Source organism: Lissotriton vulgaris, chromosome 5 (genome assembly GCF_964263255.1).
Source record: "Lissotriton vulgaris chromosome 5, aLisVul1.2, whole genome shotgun sequence".
NCBI lineage: Eukaryota > Metazoa > Chordata > Amphibia > Caudata > Salamandridae > Lissotriton > Lissotriton vulgaris.
In genome coordinates this window covers 64,349,520-64,373,329 of record NC_141693.1, presented here as the reverse complement: position 1 = coordinate 64,373,329, position 23,810 = coordinate 64,349,520, and the positions used below count along the sequence as shown (strand labels likewise).

General features: G+C 46.4%; 1 protein-coding gene across 1 annotated transcript in view; it reads left to right on the top strand.

Moving 5' to 3' along the window:
* Nucleotides 1–23,810, top strand: part of LOC147710177 (E3 ubiquitin-protein ligase TRIM39-like) — a 123,863-nt gene that overhangs the window by 59,569 nt on the left and 40,484 nt on the right. Inside the window, exon 5 of the mRNA XM_086919944.1 lies at nucleotides 19,411–19,463. Within this exon, the coding sequence (XP_086776070.1) occupies nucleotides 19,411–19,463 (53 nt within the window). The remainder of the gene's footprint in view (nucleotides 1–19,410; nucleotides 19,464–23,810) is intronic.

Genomic DNA, 23,810 nt, shown 5'->3' with positions numbered 1-23,810 from the left:
ATAGGATGTTACGATTTACTTTGCCATATCACAAAGGGACGCCATCTTTTCTCTTCTGAGGCCGACTTGTGGTCCAAGTCCAGTCTACTGACATCTCTTACAGATCTGAGCCTTTCTTTTACCTTTAGCGGGTCGGGAGTAATCCATTTCTTACAGATTTCCTTTCTTGCTAGAAATATCAGACAAAATATACATGTGTATATATATGAATATCCAAGTTTAACTCATTCCAGTAAGGCCACAAGTCCATTTCAAATAGGATAAGGCAGGGGCTTACCTTAAGTTTTTCAGCCAATAAGTTCTTGAAACATCTGAGGTACATTCCCCCGGAAGAAGGCCGATAACGGCAATCCATAAACATGCCATTCGTATATTGTCTGCTTCTGTGTCACTGTACTTCTTAGATTTTGATGGTTCCAACATGGTCTTAGCTAACTTCGCTGGTGACCAATAAGCTCTCTGGAGAGTCAACAAATGAATCTTTTTAAGTGGTGCTGGTTTGACCAGAGTGTAGAACAGATTTAAAGATACTCGCCATAATTGCTGTGTAGCCAGCTCTGGAAGATCCTTTTCCCAGTGCAGGGATGGAACTCCCATTTTCTCATCTGCTGTAGAAATAAATATCCAAAACCACTGGGAAAGCTCTTTCTCAGGTTGTTGCTTCGCTCTCACCCACTCGACAATATCCTGCACTGAACAGCTCACCTCCGACAACTTTTTTGGATGACCAACAAAAACATAGCTGCGGGTAATCAAATTTAGAAAGCCCCCCCTTCAACAGGTCGGATATCTCTTGTTATGTGATGAGGGCATCACCCTCCCTGAAGTCTCCCCAGTTGGAAAGGTTGCCATGCTGGAGAGGATAACTAAGTTTATCTTTAAGCTACTCGGGGGTTCCAGGAGAGCCCCAAATTGGTGCTGGTTCTGCTTTGTAGTCTATCCCGAGTATTTTCCTAAAGAAGACCCACACCCTCAGGGCTGTTAAGAGTACCTTCAACTTAACTTGTATAAAAAATGTGGGTCCCCAAACTTAAACAAATAACGTATTCAGGCCTAAATGCTTCAACGTAACTTCATACAATTGACTCAAATCAAATCAAAAATTCTTTATTCGTTTATTAAAGCACAATAACCATAAAAGTACAGATAAAAACACAATTAATAAGTATAGAAAATTCATCCAATGTGCCAAGGTCAATTCTTCATAGTTCAGGATACAATCGATTTACGTGATTTGTAAACATTTTTTAAAAACGAGGAAATAAATACAATAGTTAAAATGTTATCCAGCTTCTGTACAGCTAAAAAGGCAGGGCGACAGCGATTAATATCCATGGTCTTCAATAATGGGACAACCCACCTTCGTCGCGGTATAGTATAAAATTTACAAAAGAAAAGAATATGTATATCCGATTGTTCACACAAATCATCACATGGGCACTTAATCAAAGTTTTCGACCAATCATTCATAGCGGGGAAACTAAGCAACCTAAACAGCAAATTAAATCTAAAACGGGTTAATAAAAACCTCTCATGGTTACTCATTTGCAGTTTAACATATGGCTGCATTTTTCTTGAAATCATAATCTGTTCATGGGTGACTACCATCATTTTCTTCATTTCTATTATTGTTCTGTGGTCATGTAAGTGGACCATGCATTTTTCCTTCAAGGACTTCCTTGAGATATTACATAAAGAAGATGGTTTGGAAAAATAATTCCCCATGCCCAAATCCGTGAGGAATTTCCTTACGTAACACAACCATTTTATTTTACTACTCTTTTCTAATCCGACCACATTGTTCATGATCAAACGATTTAACCCACATTCATCGGTCGTCCAGACTCTATGCCATAGTAATACTGGGGCTGTCTTTATTGTATCCTCCAGATATGGTTCCCCAAGTTCTGCATGGCAGACGTATGTGGAGACACTTTTAGGTACAGCTAGAAGATACTTCATAAAGAGATTTTCTACCACCTGTAAAGATGTTACATTTGCATAGCCCCATAGGCCTGCGCCATATGTCACGATTGCTACACAAGTAGCTTTATATACAGTCAACATTTCCCCAATTGGTTTTCTGCCAACTTTCTGGCTAAAATGTTTTAAGGCCATGATGGATTTGCAATACAATAATTTTCTAGTGTTAATTGTGGTGTTCCATAGGCCCATATGATCAAATAAAACTCCTAAATTAGAGAATGTTAAAGTAAAATCAACTGGGGAAGAACCGATAAAAACAACCTTCCTCTTTTTGTGTTCACCCAAGCCACAGCTCATGCTGAAAGTCTTTGAATAGTTTATCCTCGGGTCCAACCCTGTCATAAAATCTGCAAAGGAGGTAACTAGACTTAGCATGGCCAGCGGGGTTCTGGCCATCAGGACAGCGTCATCGGCATACAACAATGCTAGGACTGGTCTTTCCCCCACCATCGGCATGTCCCTACACTCCTTCAATAAGGTGTTCTCCACATCATTGATATAGAGTGAAAAAAGGAATGGGGCCAAGACGCAGCCTTGTCTTACTCCCCTAGCGATTCCAAAGGATTCTGTACATTCACCATTTTTCCCATATCTAACTGGCGGATGCACCTAAATAGAGTTCCCGGAGGACCTTAATGATTAAACAGTCTTCCCCAGTTTGTCCATCACCAGCCAAAGTTTACTATGCGACCCACAGCCTAATGCAGAAGTTAAATCTACAAAAGTTAAAAATATTCGACCCTCCTTGGCTTTTGCTATTAAAATGCGCAAATTCAAACATTGATCAATTGTTCCAAGCCCTTTTCTAAAACCATACTGTAAATCGCTGATTATCTTGTTCTCGTCCGCCCAAATTTGCAATCTGTTTAAAATCACCCGTCCAAAGACCTTAATACTAGAATCCAAGAGTGATATTGGGCGATAACATTGACAGCTAGCTCTGTTTCCCTTTTTAAATATGGGGACTATCAAGGATTCGCACCAGGAAGGAAGAAGACCAGTATGAAGTGTAGCATTGAAAAGTTGTGTAAGTATCGGGCCCAGAGGTCTGTATTATTTTTATATAGGTCCACCGGAACCCCATCCGGGCCCGGTGCCTTACCCCCCAAACTTGCATTAATGCTAGCATTTACTTCTGTTACAGAGATATCAGGAACTAGTTTACTCCTTAAGTGTGAATAATTTCCAGCTTGATCTTTCTCTATTGAGCAATCTTCCTCATAGATCTCAGCAGAGTACAGTTCTGAAAAGTGTTTCACCCACTCTTTCTCAGGTATTGCTACTTCGATTGTAGCGGTGGTGTTATAATTCAGAAAGGGGGCATTAACAACCTTCCAGAAAGCTGCAGGGTCTCTGCTTAAAGATGCTTCACACAGGGTCTCCCAAGCTTCCTTTTTTAAGATCTCTTTTCTCCTTTTTAAGGTCTGCTTATAGGCATTTCTGCAATCTTTAATTAGGGAACTATCCTTAACTGGGGCATTTAGGGCACATTTCAGTTTTGAATAGGCCTTAGTGCAGGCCGTATCAAACCACCCCTTTCGAACCCTCTTACCACCTTTTGTTTCGACCCATAGCAATTTCTTAATTTGTGCTATAATCATTAAGAAATTATTGATGATATCAGGGTCAGCAGTATTCATCTCTGTGCAGGCATAGAATTGGGGAACAGTACTCTGTACTAGTTTTTGTAAAAAGTCTTCCGGGACAATTTTTGTCCACTTTAAAGAGTAACCATTTTTCCTAACCATGGAGATATTATCTACTTGTATTCTAGCCATATCTTTTCCACGTAGTGCCTTCAGTCTGCCTTGTAATACTAAACTGAGGGGAAAGTGGTCGCTCAATGAATTATCAAGTGTGGTAAATTCCTGTATTGTACCCGCATGTCTAGCAGTCATAATCATGTAATCAATCATATTTGCCCCCCTACCATTAAAAGTGGGGAGAAATGGGATCTCTGGTGTGAGAAGTTGGCCTGATATATGATGTTTCCAATTCTGGAACCACCTTGTATCAGTCCAAACAATCCCTTATGGTGTCTGGTTGTAAGTCAACCTTATTAGACAAGCTATCTTAAGGGTAGCATAGACTAAGCAGCCTTAAAGGCGTAACTCAAGAGGTCGTGTTAAGCGAGCTGTTTTACCACCTACAATCCTGTAATATCAAATGAAAGGACACCACACAAGCATATATTATAAAAATATATGTATTTATTTCTAAATTAATCCCCAGTACTCTTTATGAGCAAAGGGGCACAAGCGTTAAATCAAAAGCACAGTATAACATACAAAGTTGCACAGTTATGGATGAGGGCGGGTGGCCACTCAAACCATATATTAAAAAAGTGGTATAAGAGATACCAATCGAACAGTGGTCAGGCCTGGGGCCTAGGGAATCGCTGGGAGCAGTCGGGACAAGCAATGCTGAAGTCGGGAAAAGCCCGCGGGATTCGGGTGCAGCACTTAAAGTGCCGCTTGCACCAATGCAATGTCAATGGTGCGTAAAAGTTACACAAATAGAGTTTAAGGACACTTCCGCTGAACCTAGAGGAACCAAACTTTAGACACAGACCCTAGAGGTGTGTACCAGTGTGGGAACACCGGCGTTGCAATGTTACCTCACCCATAGGAAGCGGGTGCATAGGGTCGAAGTGGCGTCGGGTTTTGACACGCAGGTTCTTGGTGCTTGGAGCTGAAGATGCTGCAGGCGATGGGAAGGAGAAGTGTCCGGTTGGATCCAAGAGTGGATCAAAGAAGAAAAGTACCTGAAAGCAGAGGGGACAGAGTCTGGGTCACTTAGCAGTGACCAGGGTGGAACCAGGACGGAACCAGGCAATGTCGGGCGCAATCAGGTGGTTGTCGTGGAGCTTCTCTCTGCTGTCACGTGGGCTCTGGGGCATCTGCGACGTCCAGGAGCAGGTCACGATCTGTCCCACACAGGCTCTCACCGTCGGCGCAGTCGACTTCAAGATTGGAGCAAACAACACTTGGCAAGAGCAATCCACGCAGGACCGGAAGATTGCTTTTCACTCGGACCAGGAGGGTCAGAGCGGGGGCTCCTTTTCAGAGGAGCTGGTGCAAGTCTGGAGCAACCAGAATAGCAAGTCGGTTTTAGGTTTTCATCGGCACAGGGGCCACAAGCCAGCTGGCAAGTGACCGGGCCAACGCGTTGAGCCAAAGAAAGCAGAAGGGCCCCACGCAGCACTCGTCGAGTGTAGAGGGGTGAGCTTCGGTGCAAGAGTGGCTCAGGGCTGGGGCTTCTCAGACCCCAGTGTACAGCTTCGAGGGTCACTCGTGGGCTGCATGGTCAGCGTCTCGTGGCCTTTTCAAGATGGCGTGCCCCACGCTTCCGGTCGCCTCCACAGGTCTCAGCTCTGCAGGGACTGTGGGCCCGATTCACAGAACTAACTTAAGACAAAATCCTCAACTTACTACTTTTGGTATTCACAGAAGTTAGGATTTTGTCTTAAGTTTGTCTTAAGTTTGTCTTAAGACAGACTTAAGACAGACTTAAGTTAGGATTTTGTCTTAAATCTGTCTTAAGTCTGTCTTAAGACAAACTTAAGACAAAATCCTAACTTCTGTGAATACCAAAAGTAGTAAGTTTAGGATTTTGTCTTAAGTTAGTTCTGTGAATCGGGCCCTGTGGATCGGGCTGTAAGAAGGCAGGCAAGCTTGATCTCGTCGATCTCTGTCGCTCGAGTTCCAGCGGGAACTGCAACAAAGCAAGGGTCGAGGTGCTGGATGGTGCCTGTTTGCACAGGGTGGTCACTTCTTGACCACAAGGGAGATTCTTCAGTCTTCTACGTTGAGTAGGATGTCGAAGGGTCTAGAGTTTCGTTTCAAATGTTTCATCAGGATAATCTGAGTGCTTTGGCACTGCTCCCATTCTTATACCAATCTTGGGGGCTGGATATCCTGCTAGGTCCCCTCCTGTAAGTGGGACCCAGGAAGGGGGTGGTTACACGCCTTTCCCTTTGTCCAGGTCGCACTGGAGCTGGGGTGCCTCAGAACCGGTTTGACCGGATTATGCAAGGGGAAGCCTTGTGCTCCCCAGGCACTGCCTGGTTTCTTTCAAACCTCCCTGCTACAATCCACTATCTCCTGTCTGGGGTGGTGTGACACCTCCCTGTGACAGGAAACCCTTTGTCCAGGCCTCCTCTGCTGAGTTTCGGTCAGCAGCAGGAGGTCAGACATGTGTCTGTGGCAGAAGCATCCATTTTGTGGATCTGAGGCTCTTTTAAAAATCAACCGCGTTTTAGCAAAGTAACATGTCGTCTCCCTCTAGAGGGGTGGAATGCTACCCCCGTCACCAGGACTGGCGAGGGGGTAGTATTCCAAATCGTATGACACCTTACACACCATGTTTTGATAAAGCCAAACCAAAGTTACTATATAACCGCGAGGATTATAAGGCACTTAAGAGTATATGGTATGGCATTATCCCGGAACAGCTTAGGGAGTTGTTCCCGACAGCTGCAGACAGGCTCAGCTCATGCCAGAGCTCCACGCACCACGCACTCTGCCTCCAGGATTGATGAGGCCTTCCATAGGAGTGGCTCACAGGTTTATATGTGTCCAGATAGGTTTAGATATAGGCATACTATATCTAAGCAAGGGGTGATTACACCACCTTGCCCCAGCTGAGTGATCAGCCAGTTGTGTCAATTTTGGATAGCCAGCCAGGGGTGGCAAAAGATATGCTGCAGCCCCTGGTAGACCTTGGATGCACCTCTGCCCTGGGCACCTATAGTGCTCTGTACAGGGGCTGATAAGGTGACCCAAGCCAATTTAGTTATGCACCTAGGGTACATGGAATCCATTTTACAGAGAGAGCAGATAGCCTGGGGCCCTGATTAGCAGGGAACTAGGCCAACTAAGTCGAAAACCAGCTAAACACAAGGCAAAAAATCTGGGGTAACCATAGTCAGGTAGCCACCTTCCTACATCTGGGCTAATCAATCTATTCGCAAAGCCCATATCACACCCAAAAATAAATTTGTTTAAATAATCCCCACATTTAGTATGCTCAAAGTGGCTAACACTGGTATCTTTTATCCAGCATTACTCCACATATTCCTCTCTCTCCTCTCGCACATAAAGAACAATTAAAGTCCCCTGCCCACATGACACAGACCTCTCTTAATCTTCCTTCCGTCATAGATTTTATATTATCTCTTAAAGATTTAAAAATATTGTCTATGTCCTCACCCGGGACATTATTGTAAAAGTTCACCAGAACTAAAGAAACACGTTTCCAATTGTAATCCTGATAACATGATAATACATGTTATTAAAAACCATTTCTACTTTAGTACATAATAACATGTTGGAGACATAGGTACATAAGCCTCCTTTGGCCCTACCATGAGCTGAGCTGGTGGCTGGAGAGAAATAAGTTCTAAAACCATTAAGATGATCAGGGACCGTAGTCCAAGTTTCTTGGAAACTGACAACATCATATTTATTCACAAGGTGTACCCAGTTCTCGTTATCCAATTTTGTCCTTAGCCCTGCGATATTCCAGCTCATAAAAGACCATGTTTCCTTATTTGTTTATCTAACCAGCACATCCGTGTTGCGGCTAGGCTCCACGATAGCCCCTAGAAGTGGCTTATCATGTGGGGTACTTTCATTTATTAGAACCCGTTCTTTAATTTCATAACCCACTGTGCCAGTATCATCCTTGGCATTGGTCATAACCATGCCATGTTTATCAAGGACTGACATTTATCTGCAAGGTTTCGTGGACACTGACAAATTAGTAACCCATGTATCCATAGCAAGTCAATCGATATCCTCTAATCCCTGCAATATATGGTATTGGTTAGATATTGTTATATTATAATCAACTCTGTTTCTAGCCCTCGGCTCCCATTGCTGCCATAAGTTAAACGTAGTCGTTGTAGAGTTCATTGATGGATAGAAGTAGGCCAGATCCATAGTCTGGATCCCGCCATTCCTTCGATGGTTATTCCAACCACAAATTAATCTTATTGCACGTCTATCTCTAAAATTTACAATTATACAGTCCCCAGGAAGATCTTTTCTGCTTGTACGTGCCCTGGGGGTGGTCTGTTGGTATTGAGCCAAAAAACTACCTTGTTCTTAAGTTCTAAATAGGATTCCCCTCTTTCCTTTTTCAACTCTGGAACTCCCGTTAACACCACAGTGTACGGCATAGACTGTGGTGGGAGGTCAATGCATGGACAAATGATCTTCTCCCTTACACTACTGTTCTTTTCTGTATCTCTATCAATGGGGCCCCTGGACCGCTCCCTTACTGTTAGTTCCTTTCCAGTCTCCCTCTCGGTCCCCTTTCTTCAGAACCGGGCAGTTATCACCCTTTACCGCTAGTGTGACTGGTTTGTCAGATGGTTTTAAAGCACCACTAGCTGTACTTAGGGCTGGGTATAACAGCACTTCTACTATAAATTTCTAGATGTTTCAATAAATCTGAGTTAGCTGTAACCAGCTTTCCCAAAGTCCCTATTTTATCTGTTAGGAGCTTTATTTTTTCCAACAGGGGTAAAGTTAGAGATTTCATTAGCTGCTCCAGATGATTCATGAAACCTACAGGATTTGATAGTATTGTTTCTGGTTGAGCTCTACACCTCTCTTCATTATGTTGCACCTCAACAGCGATAAGCTGATCTTCACTCTTGTCCCCTTTTTGTCTAGGTGGGATGGGTATTTTATTACGATTTCTTTTACCTTTCCCCTTAGTTTTAATTATGGGCTGTTCTTTCCTACTAGATGCTTGCTTTGTTTTTTGCCCTCTAGTTCTTTGTGGGGGACTCTCCTTGTTTCCCATGTCTGTTGAGTCAGGGTCAATAATAGGATAGGGACCCAACCCCTCCACATCATTTAAATCATTAATTAAAAGAGGGGGTTCCTCGCTTATCTGTGGAGGCCGCAAGGTCGGCATTAATGAGAGTCTACTAGCCGGAAGTAAGGATTCAATAGGGGGATTATGTTGTTGCTCGGTACTACAGTCTCTTTCTATCCCTGGAAAATCTGCATATGAGTCCATAAGGATGGAGTCATGGGAATATGCCGTTGTTGTAGATGTATTAATATGTTGGGTGGATAGACACATATCTGGGGGTAGTGAGAGACGTCCCTCGGTGCTCTCAATTGCAGTCACAACTACCCCTATGGTCTTTTGCAACATCCTGTCTATTGCTGTCAGACTTGGGAGTGGTGTAGTAGTATGTGTTTTCTGTCTCGAGGTAGAACGAGTGTGCATTGGAGTACTTTTACCCATATTTATATTATCACCTATAAGCACACAGGACAGACTTTACAGGTCTTTTACAATCAATGACTATGATAATGCAACAGACCTAATGCTCAACCAAGGGGTGGGGGGTGGCCCAGCCCTGCCTCCTCCGGCCCCGGACGGCCACAGACGGTCCCGCCCTTGTCCCTGGCTTCTCCCGGGACGCTCCCACGACGCGGGAGATGACCCTGTTATTTATGCGCCTCCTGGCGCACTTCCCCCGTGGGTGGCTTCCGGCCGCATAGGCTGCTGGGAGATGTAGTTCAATGCGCCACGGCCCCCCCTCCACACGGCGGCCGCACTCAGGTGTAATAGTTGTGCGGCGGCAGGAGGTGGGCGGACACAGCAACACAGGCAGCGGGACCAACAAAGAAGGTGAACAATGAAGCAGAACACCCCCGTCATGGCAGGTAAGGATCACGAAGGTTTGCCAGTAAATCTATTCAGCTCCCCGCTCCACCGGGGAAGACGCTGTTATTTATGCGCCTCCTGGCGCGCTTCCCGCGTGGGCGGCTTCCGGCCGCATAGGCTGCTGGGAGATGTAGTTCAATGCGCCACGGCCCCCCCTCCACACGGCGGCCGCACTCAGGTGTAATAGTTGTGCGGCGGCGGTAGGTGGGCGGACACAGCAACACAGGCAGCGGGACCAACAAAGAAGGTGAACAATGAAGCAGAACACCCCCGTCATGGCAGGTAAGGATCACGAAGGTTTGCCAGTAAATCTATTCAGCTCCCCGCTCCACTGGGGATGACGCTGTTATTTATGCACCTCCTGGCGCGCTTCCCCCGTGGGCGGCTTCCGGCCGCATAGGCTGCTGGGAGATGTAGTTCAATGCGCCACGGCCCCCCCTCCACACGGCGGCCGCACACAGGTGTAATAGTTGTGTAGCGGCGGAAGGTGGGCGGGCACAGCAACACAGGCAGCGGGACCAACAAAGGAGGTGAACAATGAAGCAGAACACCCCTGTCACGGCAGGTAAGGATCACAAAGGTTTGCCAGTAAAGCTATTCAGCTCCCCGCTCCACCGGGGATGACGCTGTTATTTATGCGCCTCCTGGCACGCTTCCCCTGTGGGCGGCTTCCGGCTGCATAGGCTGCTGGGAGATGTAGTTCAATGCGCCATGGCCCCCCTCCACACGGCGGCCGCACTCAGGTGTAATAGTTGTGTGGCGGCGGGAGGTGGGCGGGCACAGCAACACAGGCAGCGGGACCAACAAAGAAGGTGAACAATGAAGCAGAACACCCCTGTCACGGCAGGTAAGGATCACGAAGGTTTGCCAGTAAATCTATTCAGCTCCCCGCTCCACCAGGGATGACGCTGTTATTTATGCGCCTGCTGGAGCGCTTCCCCCATGGGCGGCTTCCGGCCGCATAGGCTGCTGGGAGATGTAGTTCAATGTGCCACGGCACCCCCTCCACACGGCGGCCGCACTCAGGTGTAATAGTTATGCAGCGGCGGGAGGTGGGCGGGCACAGCAACACAGGCAGCGGGACCAACAAAGAAGGTGAACAATGAAGCAGAACACCCCCGTCACGTCAGGTAAGGATCACAAATGTTTGCCAGTAAATCTATTCAGCTCCCCCAATTGACTCATGTAAGAATTATGTCGCTCTCCAGCCAAGAGCCTGGAATTCTTGAACTGGAAAGCAAAACAGTCTCATCCAGAGCTTTTTAGGTCTTGCTCGAGACCTATTGCAGCTGAGTTGGCTCTGAAGGGATATAGACCTGGGCACGCGCGCCGATTACACATTGTGGACGCGCACGCCCAGCCTCCCGGAGCCGTGCACATCTCTTGCAACACATTCACACTCACGGAAGCACACACGCGTGCGCGCACACAGACACACACACACACACACACACACACACAGACTTTGACACACACACACACACAAACAGACACACACACACACAGACACACGCACACAGACACACACACACACACACACAGACACACACACTCCCCCGCCCCACTTACCGCATCAGCCGCCACTCCTGACTTCTGCTGCCACCGCTCCTCTCGCAGTAGACGGAAGTCCCGCCCCACGACAGCCGTGAGCGTGCACATCCCGAAACCAGAAGTTCGGGAGCTTGCACGATCACGGCTTGTACTATATTGTTGGCTCGACTCGTGCCTACATTCTTAGAGCCAAGCCCGAGCCCCAGTTAGACTCTATGAATTTGCTGCCTTGTCCACCTCAATGGCTCATAATGTGCTTCGTAATGCACTTTCGCCGTTTCAAAGCACTAAATAACAGGTGCAAGCTGGAAGATGGCGGCCGGATTGAGGATGGAGCGCAGCGCCCGGGACCCTCAGGAGGAGGCTGCGGGTCTGTGATGCGCACAGGGCGGCCAGGCATGGAGCAGGCTGCGCCTGGGAGCTGTGCACAGGATTCCCGAGCCTGGGGCCGCCCGCAACGCCCTCAGGGCTTCATGTGATTGCAGCCGAACTCCAGGGAGTCCGTAATCCCGGGAGGGAGCCGCCGTGCAGAGCCGACATGTCTGACAGTAAAGTCAAAGTGGCCGTCCGGCTCCGGCCCATGAACTGCCGAGGTATGGACTTTTTTCTGTTTTCACCTCAGCTCTCTTGTATTTTATTTGGGATATTGCTGAGCTCAAATGTCTTTCTCCCTATGTGCGAGGGCCATTGCCATGTGCTGCTGGCAAAGTTGGGATGCACACTTGTTGAGTGGAGTCTTTTGTGTAACCTCTGACTTGAGCCGCGGTGCGGATCCTGTGGTGAGAGGCTGACTTTGCCGGCCCCGGGCGGCGCGTGCTGGTCGCACCTGCTGCAACAAGACATTCCCCCCCCCTCCTCCCCTCCGGGAAGCCCTCGACTGTGCTTCTAATGGGATAACCGGTGCAGGAATCGAAAAATGTAGAATGCTGGTTGGGCATCACTGAAGCTCTGCCAATGCCCCCCCCCCCAACCTACAAACACACCTACGTACCTGCACCTCAGTTCTGGACTAAAATGCTGCCTGCCGTTTCAATACTATAAAATCTTGATTTCATGTAGCGCCTAAAACCCAGTTTTGTCGCTGCAGAGTGCCGTGTATAACGGTTGTTCTGTTGTTCAATGTAAAGAAAGGTGTTCTATTTATTTATTGACATCGGAAGGATGTAGGTTAGAGTAGAGTAGGTTGGATTCGTACAGATTCTGTCTAGTGACCTGCAGATCACTTCAGATGTTGGCAGTACAGTCCGTCATCTTTACACTGCTTTGACACCCACATCCGGCTCTGCTATTGCACCCCAATTGGTCTTCAGCATGGTAGGCAGATCTAATGTTCGGCCCCGACAGATGTGGTGCAACAGCCAGAGCTGCCGACTTTGGAGCTGGGGAACCATGTTCGAGTTTCGGAGTCGGTTAAACATCGTGATTATAGGCAAATCGCATAATATCCTCGTGCCTAACAAAAATGAATGTGTCCTTGTGTAATGTGTGTGTGTGTGTGTGTGTGTGTGTGTGTGTGTATATATATATATATATATATATATATATATATATATATATATATATATATATATATATATATTTAGACACACCATCCTAACATCCGGGTCTGACAGGACTTGCCTGTCGCCTAAGCTTTCCTCGCAGAGCAAGAGCCAAGGCCAGGCACTATTCATTGCGTCACTTGGCAGAAAGTGCCCCACCCCTTTCTTTCTGTCATCTCTGCAAAAGAAAGGACCTCAATCAAGGCCTGTCAGGATCTGAGAGGTTGCGGGTCAGGCGCCTGGCAGCTCCCACCTCCCCCCAAGAAAGGCAAACTGCCATTGTGTTGATGACCCAAGGGAGGCCACTTTTCAGCTGGGGCGGGGCCCGCCTCGGGATAGTGGCCCAGAAAAGGGGGTGGTGATGAACAGAGTGTCTGAATTAAGCAGACCACTCTTACCCAGTCCAAAGATCAGGGCTTGGTCCATCACCGTTTTTTAGCTCACTGCACCATCCCAGCTCAGAACTTGGCTATATGCAAATTAGTCTGACCCTGGCCCAGTGCATCATGGGAACAGGGCAGACCAAACTACCAAGCCAATTCTTATACTGGGAAGGAAACAAGCTACCGGGGACCGGTTTCTGGCATTTCAGCCGTCTTCGGCCCGGCTTGCTTGAATCCTGATGGTGCAATGAGCTAGGGACTCGCATCTGAGTATACCCTTCCACGCTTATGGTGGACAAAAATGATTCAGAAAAGGGGGTGGTGATGAACAGAGTGTCTGAATTAAGCAGACCACTCTTACCCAGTCCAAAGATCAGGGCTTGATCCATCACCGTTTTTTAGCTCACTGCACCATCCCAGCTCAGAACTTGGCTATATGCAAATTAGTCTGACCCTCGCCCAGTGCATCATGGGAACAGGGCAGACCAAACTACCAAGCCAATTCTTATACTGGGAAGGAAACAAGCTACCGGGGACCAGTTTCTGGCATTTCAGCCGTCTTCGGCCCGGCTTGCTTGAATCCTGATGGTGCAATGAGCTAGGGACTCACATCTGAGTATACCCTTCCACGCTTATGGTGGACAAAAATGATTCAGAAAAGGGGGTGGTGATGAACAGAGTGTCTGAATTAAGCAGACCACTCTTACCCAGTCCAAAGATCAGGGCTTTATCCATCACCGTTTTTTAGCTCACTGCACCATCCCAGCTCAGAACTTGGCTATATGCAAATTAGTCTGACCCTGGCCCAGTGCATCATGGAAACAGGGCAGACCAAACTACCAAGCCAATTCTTATACTGGGAAGGAAACAAGCTACCAGGGACCGGTTTCTGTCATTTCAGCCGTCTTCGGCCCGGCTTGCTTGAATCCTGATGGTGCAATGAGCTAGGGACTCACATCTGAGTATACCCTTCCACGCTTATGGTGGACAAAAATGATTCATAAAAGGGGGTGGTGATAAACAGAGTGTCTGAATTAAGCAGACCACTCTTACCCAGTCCAAAGATCAGGGCTTGGTCAATCACCGTTTTTTAGCTCACTGCACCATCCCAGCTCAGAACTTGGCTATATGCAAATTAGTCTGACCCTGGCCCAGTGCATCATGGGAACAGGGCAGACCAAACTACCAAGCCAATTCTTATACTGGGAAGGAAACAAGCTTCCGGGGACCGGTTTCTGGCATTTCAGCCGTCTTCGGCCCCGCTTGCTTGAATCCTGATGGTGCAATGAGCTAGGGACTCACATCTGAGTATACCCTTCCACGCTTATGGTGGACAAAAATGATTCAGAAAAGGGGGTGGTGATGAACAGAGTGTCTGAATTAAGCAGACCACTCTTACCCAGTCCAAAGATCAGGGCTTGATCCATCACCGTTTTTTAGCTCACTGCACCATCCCAGCTCAGAACTTGGCTATATGCAAATTAGTCTGACCCTGGCCCAGTGCATCATGGGAACAGGGCAGACCAAACTACCAAGTCAATTCTTATACTGGGAAGGAAACAAGCTACCGGGGACCGGTTTCTGGCATTTCAGCCGTCTTCGGCCAGGCTTGCTTGAATCCTGATGGTGCAATGAGCTAGGGACTCACATCTGAGTATACCCTTCCACGCTTATGGTGGACAAAAATGATTCAGAAAAGGGGGTGGTGATGAACAGAGTGTCTGAATTAAGCAGACCACTCTTACCCAGTCCAAAGATCAGGGCTTGATCCATCACCGTTTTTTAGCTCACTGCACCATCCCGGCTCAGAACTTGGCTATATGCAAATTAGTCTGACCCTGGCCCAGTGCATCATGGGAACAGGGCAGACCAAACTACCAAGCCAATTCTTATACTGGGAAGGAAACAAGCTACCGGGGACCGGTTTCTGGCATTTCAGCCGTCTTCGGCCCGGCTTGCTTGAATCCTGATGGTGCAATGAGCTAGGGACTCACATCTGAGTATACCCTTCCACACTTATGGTGGACAAAAATGATTCAGAAAAGGGGGTGGTGATGAACAGGGTGTCTGAATTAAGCAGACCACTCTTACCCAGTCCAAAGATCAGGGCTTGATCCATCACCGTTTTTTAGCTCACTGCACCATCCCAGCTCAGAACTTGGCTATATGCAAATTAGTCTGACCCTGGCCCAGTGCATCACCACCCCCTTTTCTGAATCGTTTTTGACCAGATAAATAACGGTGATGGATCAAGCCCTGATCTTTGGACTGGGTAAGAGTGGTCTGCTTAATTCAGACACTCTGTTCATCACCACCCCCTTTTCTGAATCGTTTTTGGCCACTATAGGTGTGGCAGGGTATACTCAGACATGAGTCCCTTTCTCACTGCACCATCAGGATTCAAGCAAGCCGGGCCGAAGACGGCTGAAATGCCAGAAACCGGTCCCCGGTAGCTTGTCTCCTTTCTGGTAAAGAACTGGCTTGGTAGTTTAGTCTGCCCTGTTCCCATGATGCACTGGGCCAGGGACAGACTGATTTGCATATAGCCAGGTTCTGAGCTGGGATGGTGCAGTGAGATAAATAACGGTGATGGATCAAGCCCTGATCTTTGGACTGGGTAAGAGTGGTCTGCTTAATTCAGACACTCTGTTCATCACCACCCCCCTTTTCTGAATCGTTTTTGGCCACTATAGGTGTGGCAGGGTATACTCAGACATGAGTCCCTTTCTCACTGCACCATCAGGATTCAAGCAAGCCGGGCCGAAGACGGCTCAAATGCCAGAAACCGGTCCCCGGTAGCTTGTCTCCTTTCTGGTAAAGAACTGGCTTGGTAGTTTAGTCTGCCCTGTTCCCATGATGCACTGGGCCAGGGACAGACTGATTTGCATATAGCCAGGTTTTGAGCTGGGATGGTGCAGTGAGATAAATAACGGTGATGGATCAAGCCCTGATCTTTAGACTGGGTAAGAGTGGTCTGCTTAATTCAGACACTCTGTTCATCACCACCCCCTTTTCTGAATCGAGATAGTGGCCTTCAAGGGCCCATTTGAAAGCCTTTCCAATTAAACATCACCGTAAAGGCAGCAGCGTTTACAGGATGAGTCGAGCTGAGGTTGTCGTAAGACAGGTTTACACATTTTTTTGCTCCTCCCCCCTTCCCCCCCCCCACCCACACCCCCACAACCTCCCAAAAAAAGCAAAATGTTTTAAAGTCAGGGCTCCCCCTGCAAAATTTTATGGAAAGGATCAGGAAGCAGGGCTGAGCTCAGATGCGGGGCTTTTGAGATCATATCATGGATACTTTTTTTGTAACCCATAATCCACAATAAAAGTGAAACGTGGGGTAAACTCGTCAAACAATGACAGAAATGGACTAAAAAACAGTTTTCACCATAATTTGGTTAGTGTGAGACCCTCACACTCCTGGGTCCCAGTGCAAATGCACCTACTGCACCAATGATAGCTGAGTCCCTAAGTAGCAGTCTATCGCCTCTGCCTCTGTCACAACTTAGCGACCATGCCTGGCCATCACTCCAATCTTGAAACATTTTATCCATCCCCTTTTTTTTAGTTTTATGTAGGGCAGACTCGGCCCAAGGGCATTGAAACACTTTACATAAGCACCATTTCATTAACACAAACACGAGGTCAGATTCACTTATTATTATTATTTTCTTTTTTTAGGCATTGAGCGATTAAATGATTTGCCCAGAATCACACAAAGTTGCGCTGCTTTGAGGACTTGAACTAAGTAGGCAGCTCTCAACATTAGGCCACATCTCCTCCCTTCTAGAAAAAAATTAGCTCCAGTGTGTTGCCCTCACCTTTTTGCAGCAAAGGTGCTCTCATCTCTCTGCTACTAAGTCAAACAACCCCCCACCTTCTTTTTTTAGAGACAGTCAGTCATACTTGTGTGTTGCCGAACAGTGAAAAGGCCCTTCGCAAAGCTTGACTGGTCACCTTTCTTTTGCTTTTTGCTATATTTGGGTATTAAACCGGTATTAATGAGGTGAAACCTATGCCCAAATAGTGTTACCAAATGTAACAAACATTTGCAATGCAATAGGTCTCGCAGTTGTTAGAGTTTGAGCCATTGGCATTGTAAATGGCAATGCCTTTTATTTATGTGTTGGTTTTTAAAACGTAAATAAAAGGCATTGCCATTTACAATGCCAATAGGTTAAACTCTCACAAATGCGAGACCTATTGCATTGAAAATGCTTGTTTCATGAGATCCCGGCTCCCCTGGATACAGCTTCCGACCCTCCCTTGCAATTTCTGCAAAAGCGTTTTGGGGAAAGGAAGTGGTTTAGTGTTAAACAAGACGATCACCTTAGGAAGAACCAGCATCTTAATGATGTTCACTCTCCCACAGATACCGAGGGGCAGATTTTCCCACCTTTGAAGGAGAGCATCTATATCACAGTGTTGTTTGAACGTGAAAGATCTTTGAAAAACAAGAGACAAGAGGCGTTTGGCAAAACAGGAACAGTTAGTTCGATTAAACGTAGCAGCCAGGATAAGAGTGACAGGCACAGGGTCACATTTCAATCACTCTGTAGCAGTCTTATAGAAAGTTCATTATTGGCAGGAAAATTATTCTGGCGATCCTTGTATGGTGAGGATTATATATTGCTGCCTCTGGAGTCATACATTATTTTAAATGGATAATCCAGGTGGGCCTCGACCTTGCATGGACACAATGCGGCCAGTGGGTAACGTGTTCAGATGTCTGGCATGGGGAGCGCCCGATTGCTGTGTTCTGATTGGCTATATGCCCATTACAAAATAATGGGGTAACCCAATAATTGCTAGAAGATCTGGGTACAATGAGGTAATGAACAAGTGGTCCGCAACTGCTTTAGAGAAGAATAATTTATAATTTATCATGTGTGTGTTGCTTAATTAAGTCAAACTCTGGTAAGACATACCAACAATGAACACAACAACATACCCTGCTATCTAAGATAGCATTTTTCAAAACGTACAGTCAATGTGAAACACAAAAGCGCCAAAGAATTGTTTAAGTCTAGTATATTTAATTTCATATACTTGAAACAGATCAAAAGGTAATTTAGACAAAAGGAAGGTACAAAGATTGCTCAAGGGACGGGAGAAGAATGGGTGTGCTTGTGATGGGTCGGGAAAAGTGAATAGTCACTAATATTCAGAGTTTATACATTTTTAATGCTTAGGCAATGGACTGGTAAACAGACCAGTACAGAAAGGCCTGTCCCAAACAGATTATTTATAAGATTTTTTACAAGTTTTTTGCAAATGCACAAATGCAACATCAAGCGAAGGGGGTGGGATGAGATACAGGCGATTGATGGGTGGGGTGCGTCGACGTTTCGACTCGGCTTGTGCATAGAGGGTGACTTATACCTCCGCTGTGAGTCTTCTTCAGAACGAAAGGGGGGCTGGGGGCAAACTAGGGGTGAAAGATCAACTGTCGGTTAATTGGCGCCTATTACCCAATCCGGGAGAGAACTGAGTGACGGTATAGTCCTGACCTAATCCTGGTGCAGGTCTTGACAGATTAATTCAAATGTCTGATGACCATGTTCTAATTAATTGAGGGTTTTAAATACCGGTGAGGACTTCACAAGGTGGGCCCCCATGAGTGGATTTCAGCTCACTACTAATGGGGGAGAGCAGAATCAGAGTCACCTCATACCTTGCGCCACATGCAGAATTGTATGCATAGTAAGTTTAGTATTGGTTTTTCCACAGAAAGCCCTGACAGAGCCATTAACTACTCAACCTCCAGGGGTTTACCTGAGATGCCTGTGTGGCACCAGGATTAGGTCAGTACTATACCGTCACTCAGTTCTCTCCCGGATTGGGTAATAGGCGCCAGTTAACGCACAGTTGATCTTTCACCCCTAGGTTGCCCCCTCTTTCGTCCTGAAGAAGTCTCGCAGTGGAGGTATAAGTCACCCTCTATGCACAAGCCGAGTCGAAACGTCAACGCACCCCACCCATCCACGGCCTGTGTCTCATCCCATCCCCTTCGCTTGATGTTGCATTTATGCATTTTAAATAAACTGTAAACATTTTTATAAATAATTTGTTTGGGACAGGCCTTTCTGTACTGGTCTCTTTACCACTCCGTTGCCTAGCATTAGAAATGTATAAGCGCTGCTCTTAAATCTGAATCTTATTTCAATTACAGGTCTTATGTGATATTCATCCTCTGTTCCTGTAGCTGTCATTGCTCTTTAATACAAGGATGATGTGTGTGTTATTTATTACAGGTGTGATAATGTGAAGATTCAGTGCCCAGAGATGGTGGTGAAGAGTTATAAAGGTAAATATCATTGACGATTAGCTCTGTATGTTATGGTTCATGAAAATGATGTGGTATGGTATGGTTTTGTGTGGTATGGTATGGAATGTTATGTTCGTATGGTATGGGTTAGGAAGGGATGAGGTTGTGTATGGTATGGTATTGTATGGTTTGGAAAATTATGATTGGATGGGATGGTGTGGTGTGCTATGGGTTGGTATCATGGTGTAATATGGTATGATGGGATGGTGTGGTGTGGATTGGTGTGGTGTGCTATGGAACGGTATGGCATGGAATGTTATGGTGGTATGGTATGGGGTAGGAAGGGATTAGATGCGATTGGATGGTGTGGATTGGAGTTTTATGAAATGGTATGTTATGGTGGTATGGTATGGAACGTTATAATGGGATGGTGTGATGTGATATGGGGCGGGATCATAGTATAATATGGGATGGCATGGAATTGCACCTCAGAATTTGGCATGTACTGCATAACTCATTCTGTGTTCCAGAGTTCTAGGTCCAACAGTGACCTACCACATGCTTCTGCAATGACCCAGCACATACTGACCTAGGGCATGCACCTACACTGACCTATGGCATGCACCTACACTGACCTAGCGCATGCACCTACACTGACCTAACACATGCACCTACACTGACCTAGCGCAGACTTCTAATCTAACGTATGCACCTATAGTGACGTGGTGTATGAACCTACACTGACCTAGCACATGCACCCACGCTGACCTAGCGCATATATCTACTCTGATGTAGTGCATCCATCTACAATGCAGTGTGGTATATGACTGGAACTGTATACCTTGGAGTAGATCTGTCATTCTGTACCATCAAATGCAGTGTACTGACTAGTACTGTATTTCTTCGAGTAGCTCTCTTGCTCTGTATAATCTAATATAGATTACTAACTAGTACAGCATGTCTTGGATCAATTCTGTTTTCTGTACAATCAAATGCACTGTACTGGCTATTACATTATAGCTTGGAGTAGCTCTGTACCATCTAATGCAGTGTACTGACTAGTACTGTATACTTACTAATAACTCTCTCACGCTGTACCATGTAACGCAGTGTAGTGACTAGCACTGTATACCTTCTAATAACTCTCTCACGCTGTACCATGTAACGCAGTGTACTGACTAGTACTGTATACTTTCTAATAACTCTCTCACGCTGTACCATGTAACGCAGTGTACTGACTAGTACTGTATACCTCTAGTAGCTTTCCTTCCCTGCAGCATCCATTGCGGTGTACTGATTACTACTGTATACCTTTGAAGTATTTGAAGTAGCTTTGTCACTCTGTGACTTCTAATAGAGTGCACTGACTAGTACAGATCACCTTCTAGCACCTCTGAGATACACCCCAGTTGCAGAACATTTGCCCCAAGATTTCTCATCCTTTTCTACCTGAAGGACAGCTGTTGAAGCTTGGTTTATTTTTGAGAAGCAGCTTCACCGCCTTTTCTTTCCTCCTAGTTCTTGCTTCTGCTCTAACTTTGCTGCTTTAAGACTCTTATTTTCCAGTAGTGGGGAAACTTCCAGTAGTAAGGTTGGATCTAATTGTAATAAGGGTTTGCTTATCATGTCACTATTTATTCGACTGCGGTCCGTTTTGATCACTGTGAGTATCTGCCGTCTGAATTCGGTCCAGCTCCTCTCCCAACGTGTTAACCGATTCTGTTCTGTTAGCAGTTATTTTTTAGTTCTCGCCTAGGCAGCGCACATGCGCTGCTCTAGGAGGGCCTTTAGCATTCGGTCTTCACTTTTCAAGTGCTGCACTCGTGCTTGTGGCGTCATCCACCTTGCGGGATCGAGCAGCGGCGTGCCACAAGCACAAGTGCAGTGCTTGAAAAGTGAAGACCTCGCGAGCACGCATGCACGCACCACTCCCGGGCTTGTTCTGTTAGTTGTTCTCTCTATAAGCAGAGAGAAGTGTGTATATAGATTTGCCACAAGGCAGCGTGAGCAAGCGGAGAGCGGCTTGGAAACATGAGGCAGCATACCGGATCACCTCCAGCCTCTGACGGCGTGTTGCTGGACAACCGAGTACACCACCTGCACTCCCAGGTGAAACATTTGCACCCTTGTTTGTGTTGTGTGTGAGCATCCGAAGAGTAGCGGTGCTGCCCCTCAGCACCTTGACCAAGTATACAATGGCGTTGTACTACTTTGGCCGAGTTCGGGGCTATTTTGGAATTTATTTACGAGCACTTTTCACAAGCGCAACTGTTTATCGTAAAGTCACTTTTCACAACCACTACTGTGCGCCCGCCCACTTTTTGTGCATGCCGCTCTGCACCTTTCCTCCCTCCTCTTGTGCTACGTGTCCCTTCGTCTAATTACCGCCCCTCTTTTTGCTCCACCATGAGACTGCCCGTAGCTCCTCTTATGTTGTTCATCCCTTCTGCCATTAGCGTACCTTGCCCTCTCCTGTGGCCAGAGCGGATCTGCTAAGCAGCCCCTCCCTTTGCTGGCTCCATTATTGCTGCCCCTTTGTGGGCTTGGTCAGGGAGGCATTTTCAAGTTGAATACAATATACACGTTCCTCATACCCCGCAGACGCACCGACCATGATACGAGATGTCCATTAACTTGATTAGGATTCTCTAATTGTGACCGATTGGCATATGCAGCGGTAGTGCTGTGGACATCAGGCAATATTTATATATGTGATTTTCTTTTTGCTTGTGTCACGGCGCAAGAAATTAAACCGTTATTACATCCATGTACCAGACCGAGTTCAAGACAAAGAGTCACTCTAGGTGATGCACAGCTGCTTGTTTATTGTCTCCGTTTCTGGGACACTTTAGCATCAAAGTCGGGAGCGATGGTTGTTCTGAATGGACAGGTGACGTGGTACTCCCTTAAGTACAGAAGTCACTTTGCAGCATTTCCCACAGCTTTATTAGTTGCCAAGATAGACTGATTCATTTTACCACACACAAGTGACCCCTGAGTGCCTGGGAATGTTGGTTTAGGGATCATAATGAAAGACTTGTTCACAAGGGGTAAAGGTTCGAACCCCTGCAGTCCATTCTGTTGATCAATAGCTTTGATTGCAAAGATTTGACTACCAGGCATTGGCACCTTTTGCAAGTTATGCAAGCTCATACTGACCTGTTGCTGTGCACAGATTCGGCTATGGGCAGAATCATAGACATCAATACACCAAAATGGCAGGTGTACCGGAAGTGACATCACACATCCTTTGACCTTAATGACATTACATATGGGGACGCATATGACTACTACTGACTCCAAGGCATGGTGAATAGTGACACGGCTCATGGTCCTCCATGCTAATTCAGCATCATGTCAAGGGAAACAGTGATGTGGCAGTCTCCAGCTGTGATATGTGTGGGTGTGCAACTCTGATCATGCCAATGTCCACAATTCTTCATTCTTCAGGAAGTGTCTTAGTCAAACGAAGGTGTACTCCAGCCTTCCTGCTCCATCGAAGTATAGGTGATTTCGCTCAAGATGCATACACTTGGCGTTCCGTTGGTTTCTGGAGGGAGGGAGGATGAGAGATAGGAGAGCAGTAGAGGAAACAGGTAGGAAAAGGACGGATATCAGTTCTGACGACTAGTAAACCCTGCTGATAACGGTAGGGTCTAAATAGATACAGGACTCCACCCAACGTGGGTGTGCCCCTCCCATCATTTAATTAAGATCGCCTCACACATACATGTGGTACTAGTTAGGCTAGCCATGTAAACCACATAGATTCACACAGGAAAAGCTGGTAATCGTCTCTGCATGGTTTGATCGGCTGCTACTAGCCGTTGTCTTGGCCGATTCATGGGGCTGGTCGTCGTTTTGAGTGTATCCCTACCACACATCAGTGAGACACCTTCCGAATCATGTACAGCACCCATCAGGAGACTTGTTACCCGGATCTCTTGCACAAGAAAACGCGTGGAGTCGGTCACTTGAAAGAGAGATCTACTGAGCGGTGACCCTGGGCCCAGAGCACTACTCAAGGCCTCGTGCATGGTCACAGATGATCTTAATGGTGATATTACATCACTATTAACATTCTTGATGATATCACTAAAATCATGTTTGCTGACAGTGGGAATATTGCTGTTTAATTGAGTGACCATTGCAGGGACATCTACATGTTGTGGTAGTGCAACCTTCTCGCTCATTTTAATGTCAGATTATGTGTATTGGTGGAGTTTCAAAGACATCAAGCATTATCTTTAATCAGTCAGGATATTGGTTATGAGTGACTTTTATTGACGACTACAAAACAGACTTTTTTGCTCAGGCTTTATTGTTAACAGCAGCAATACAATGTTTTGATTGTTTTCCATGCTGCCTTAAACACTGATCTTGAAT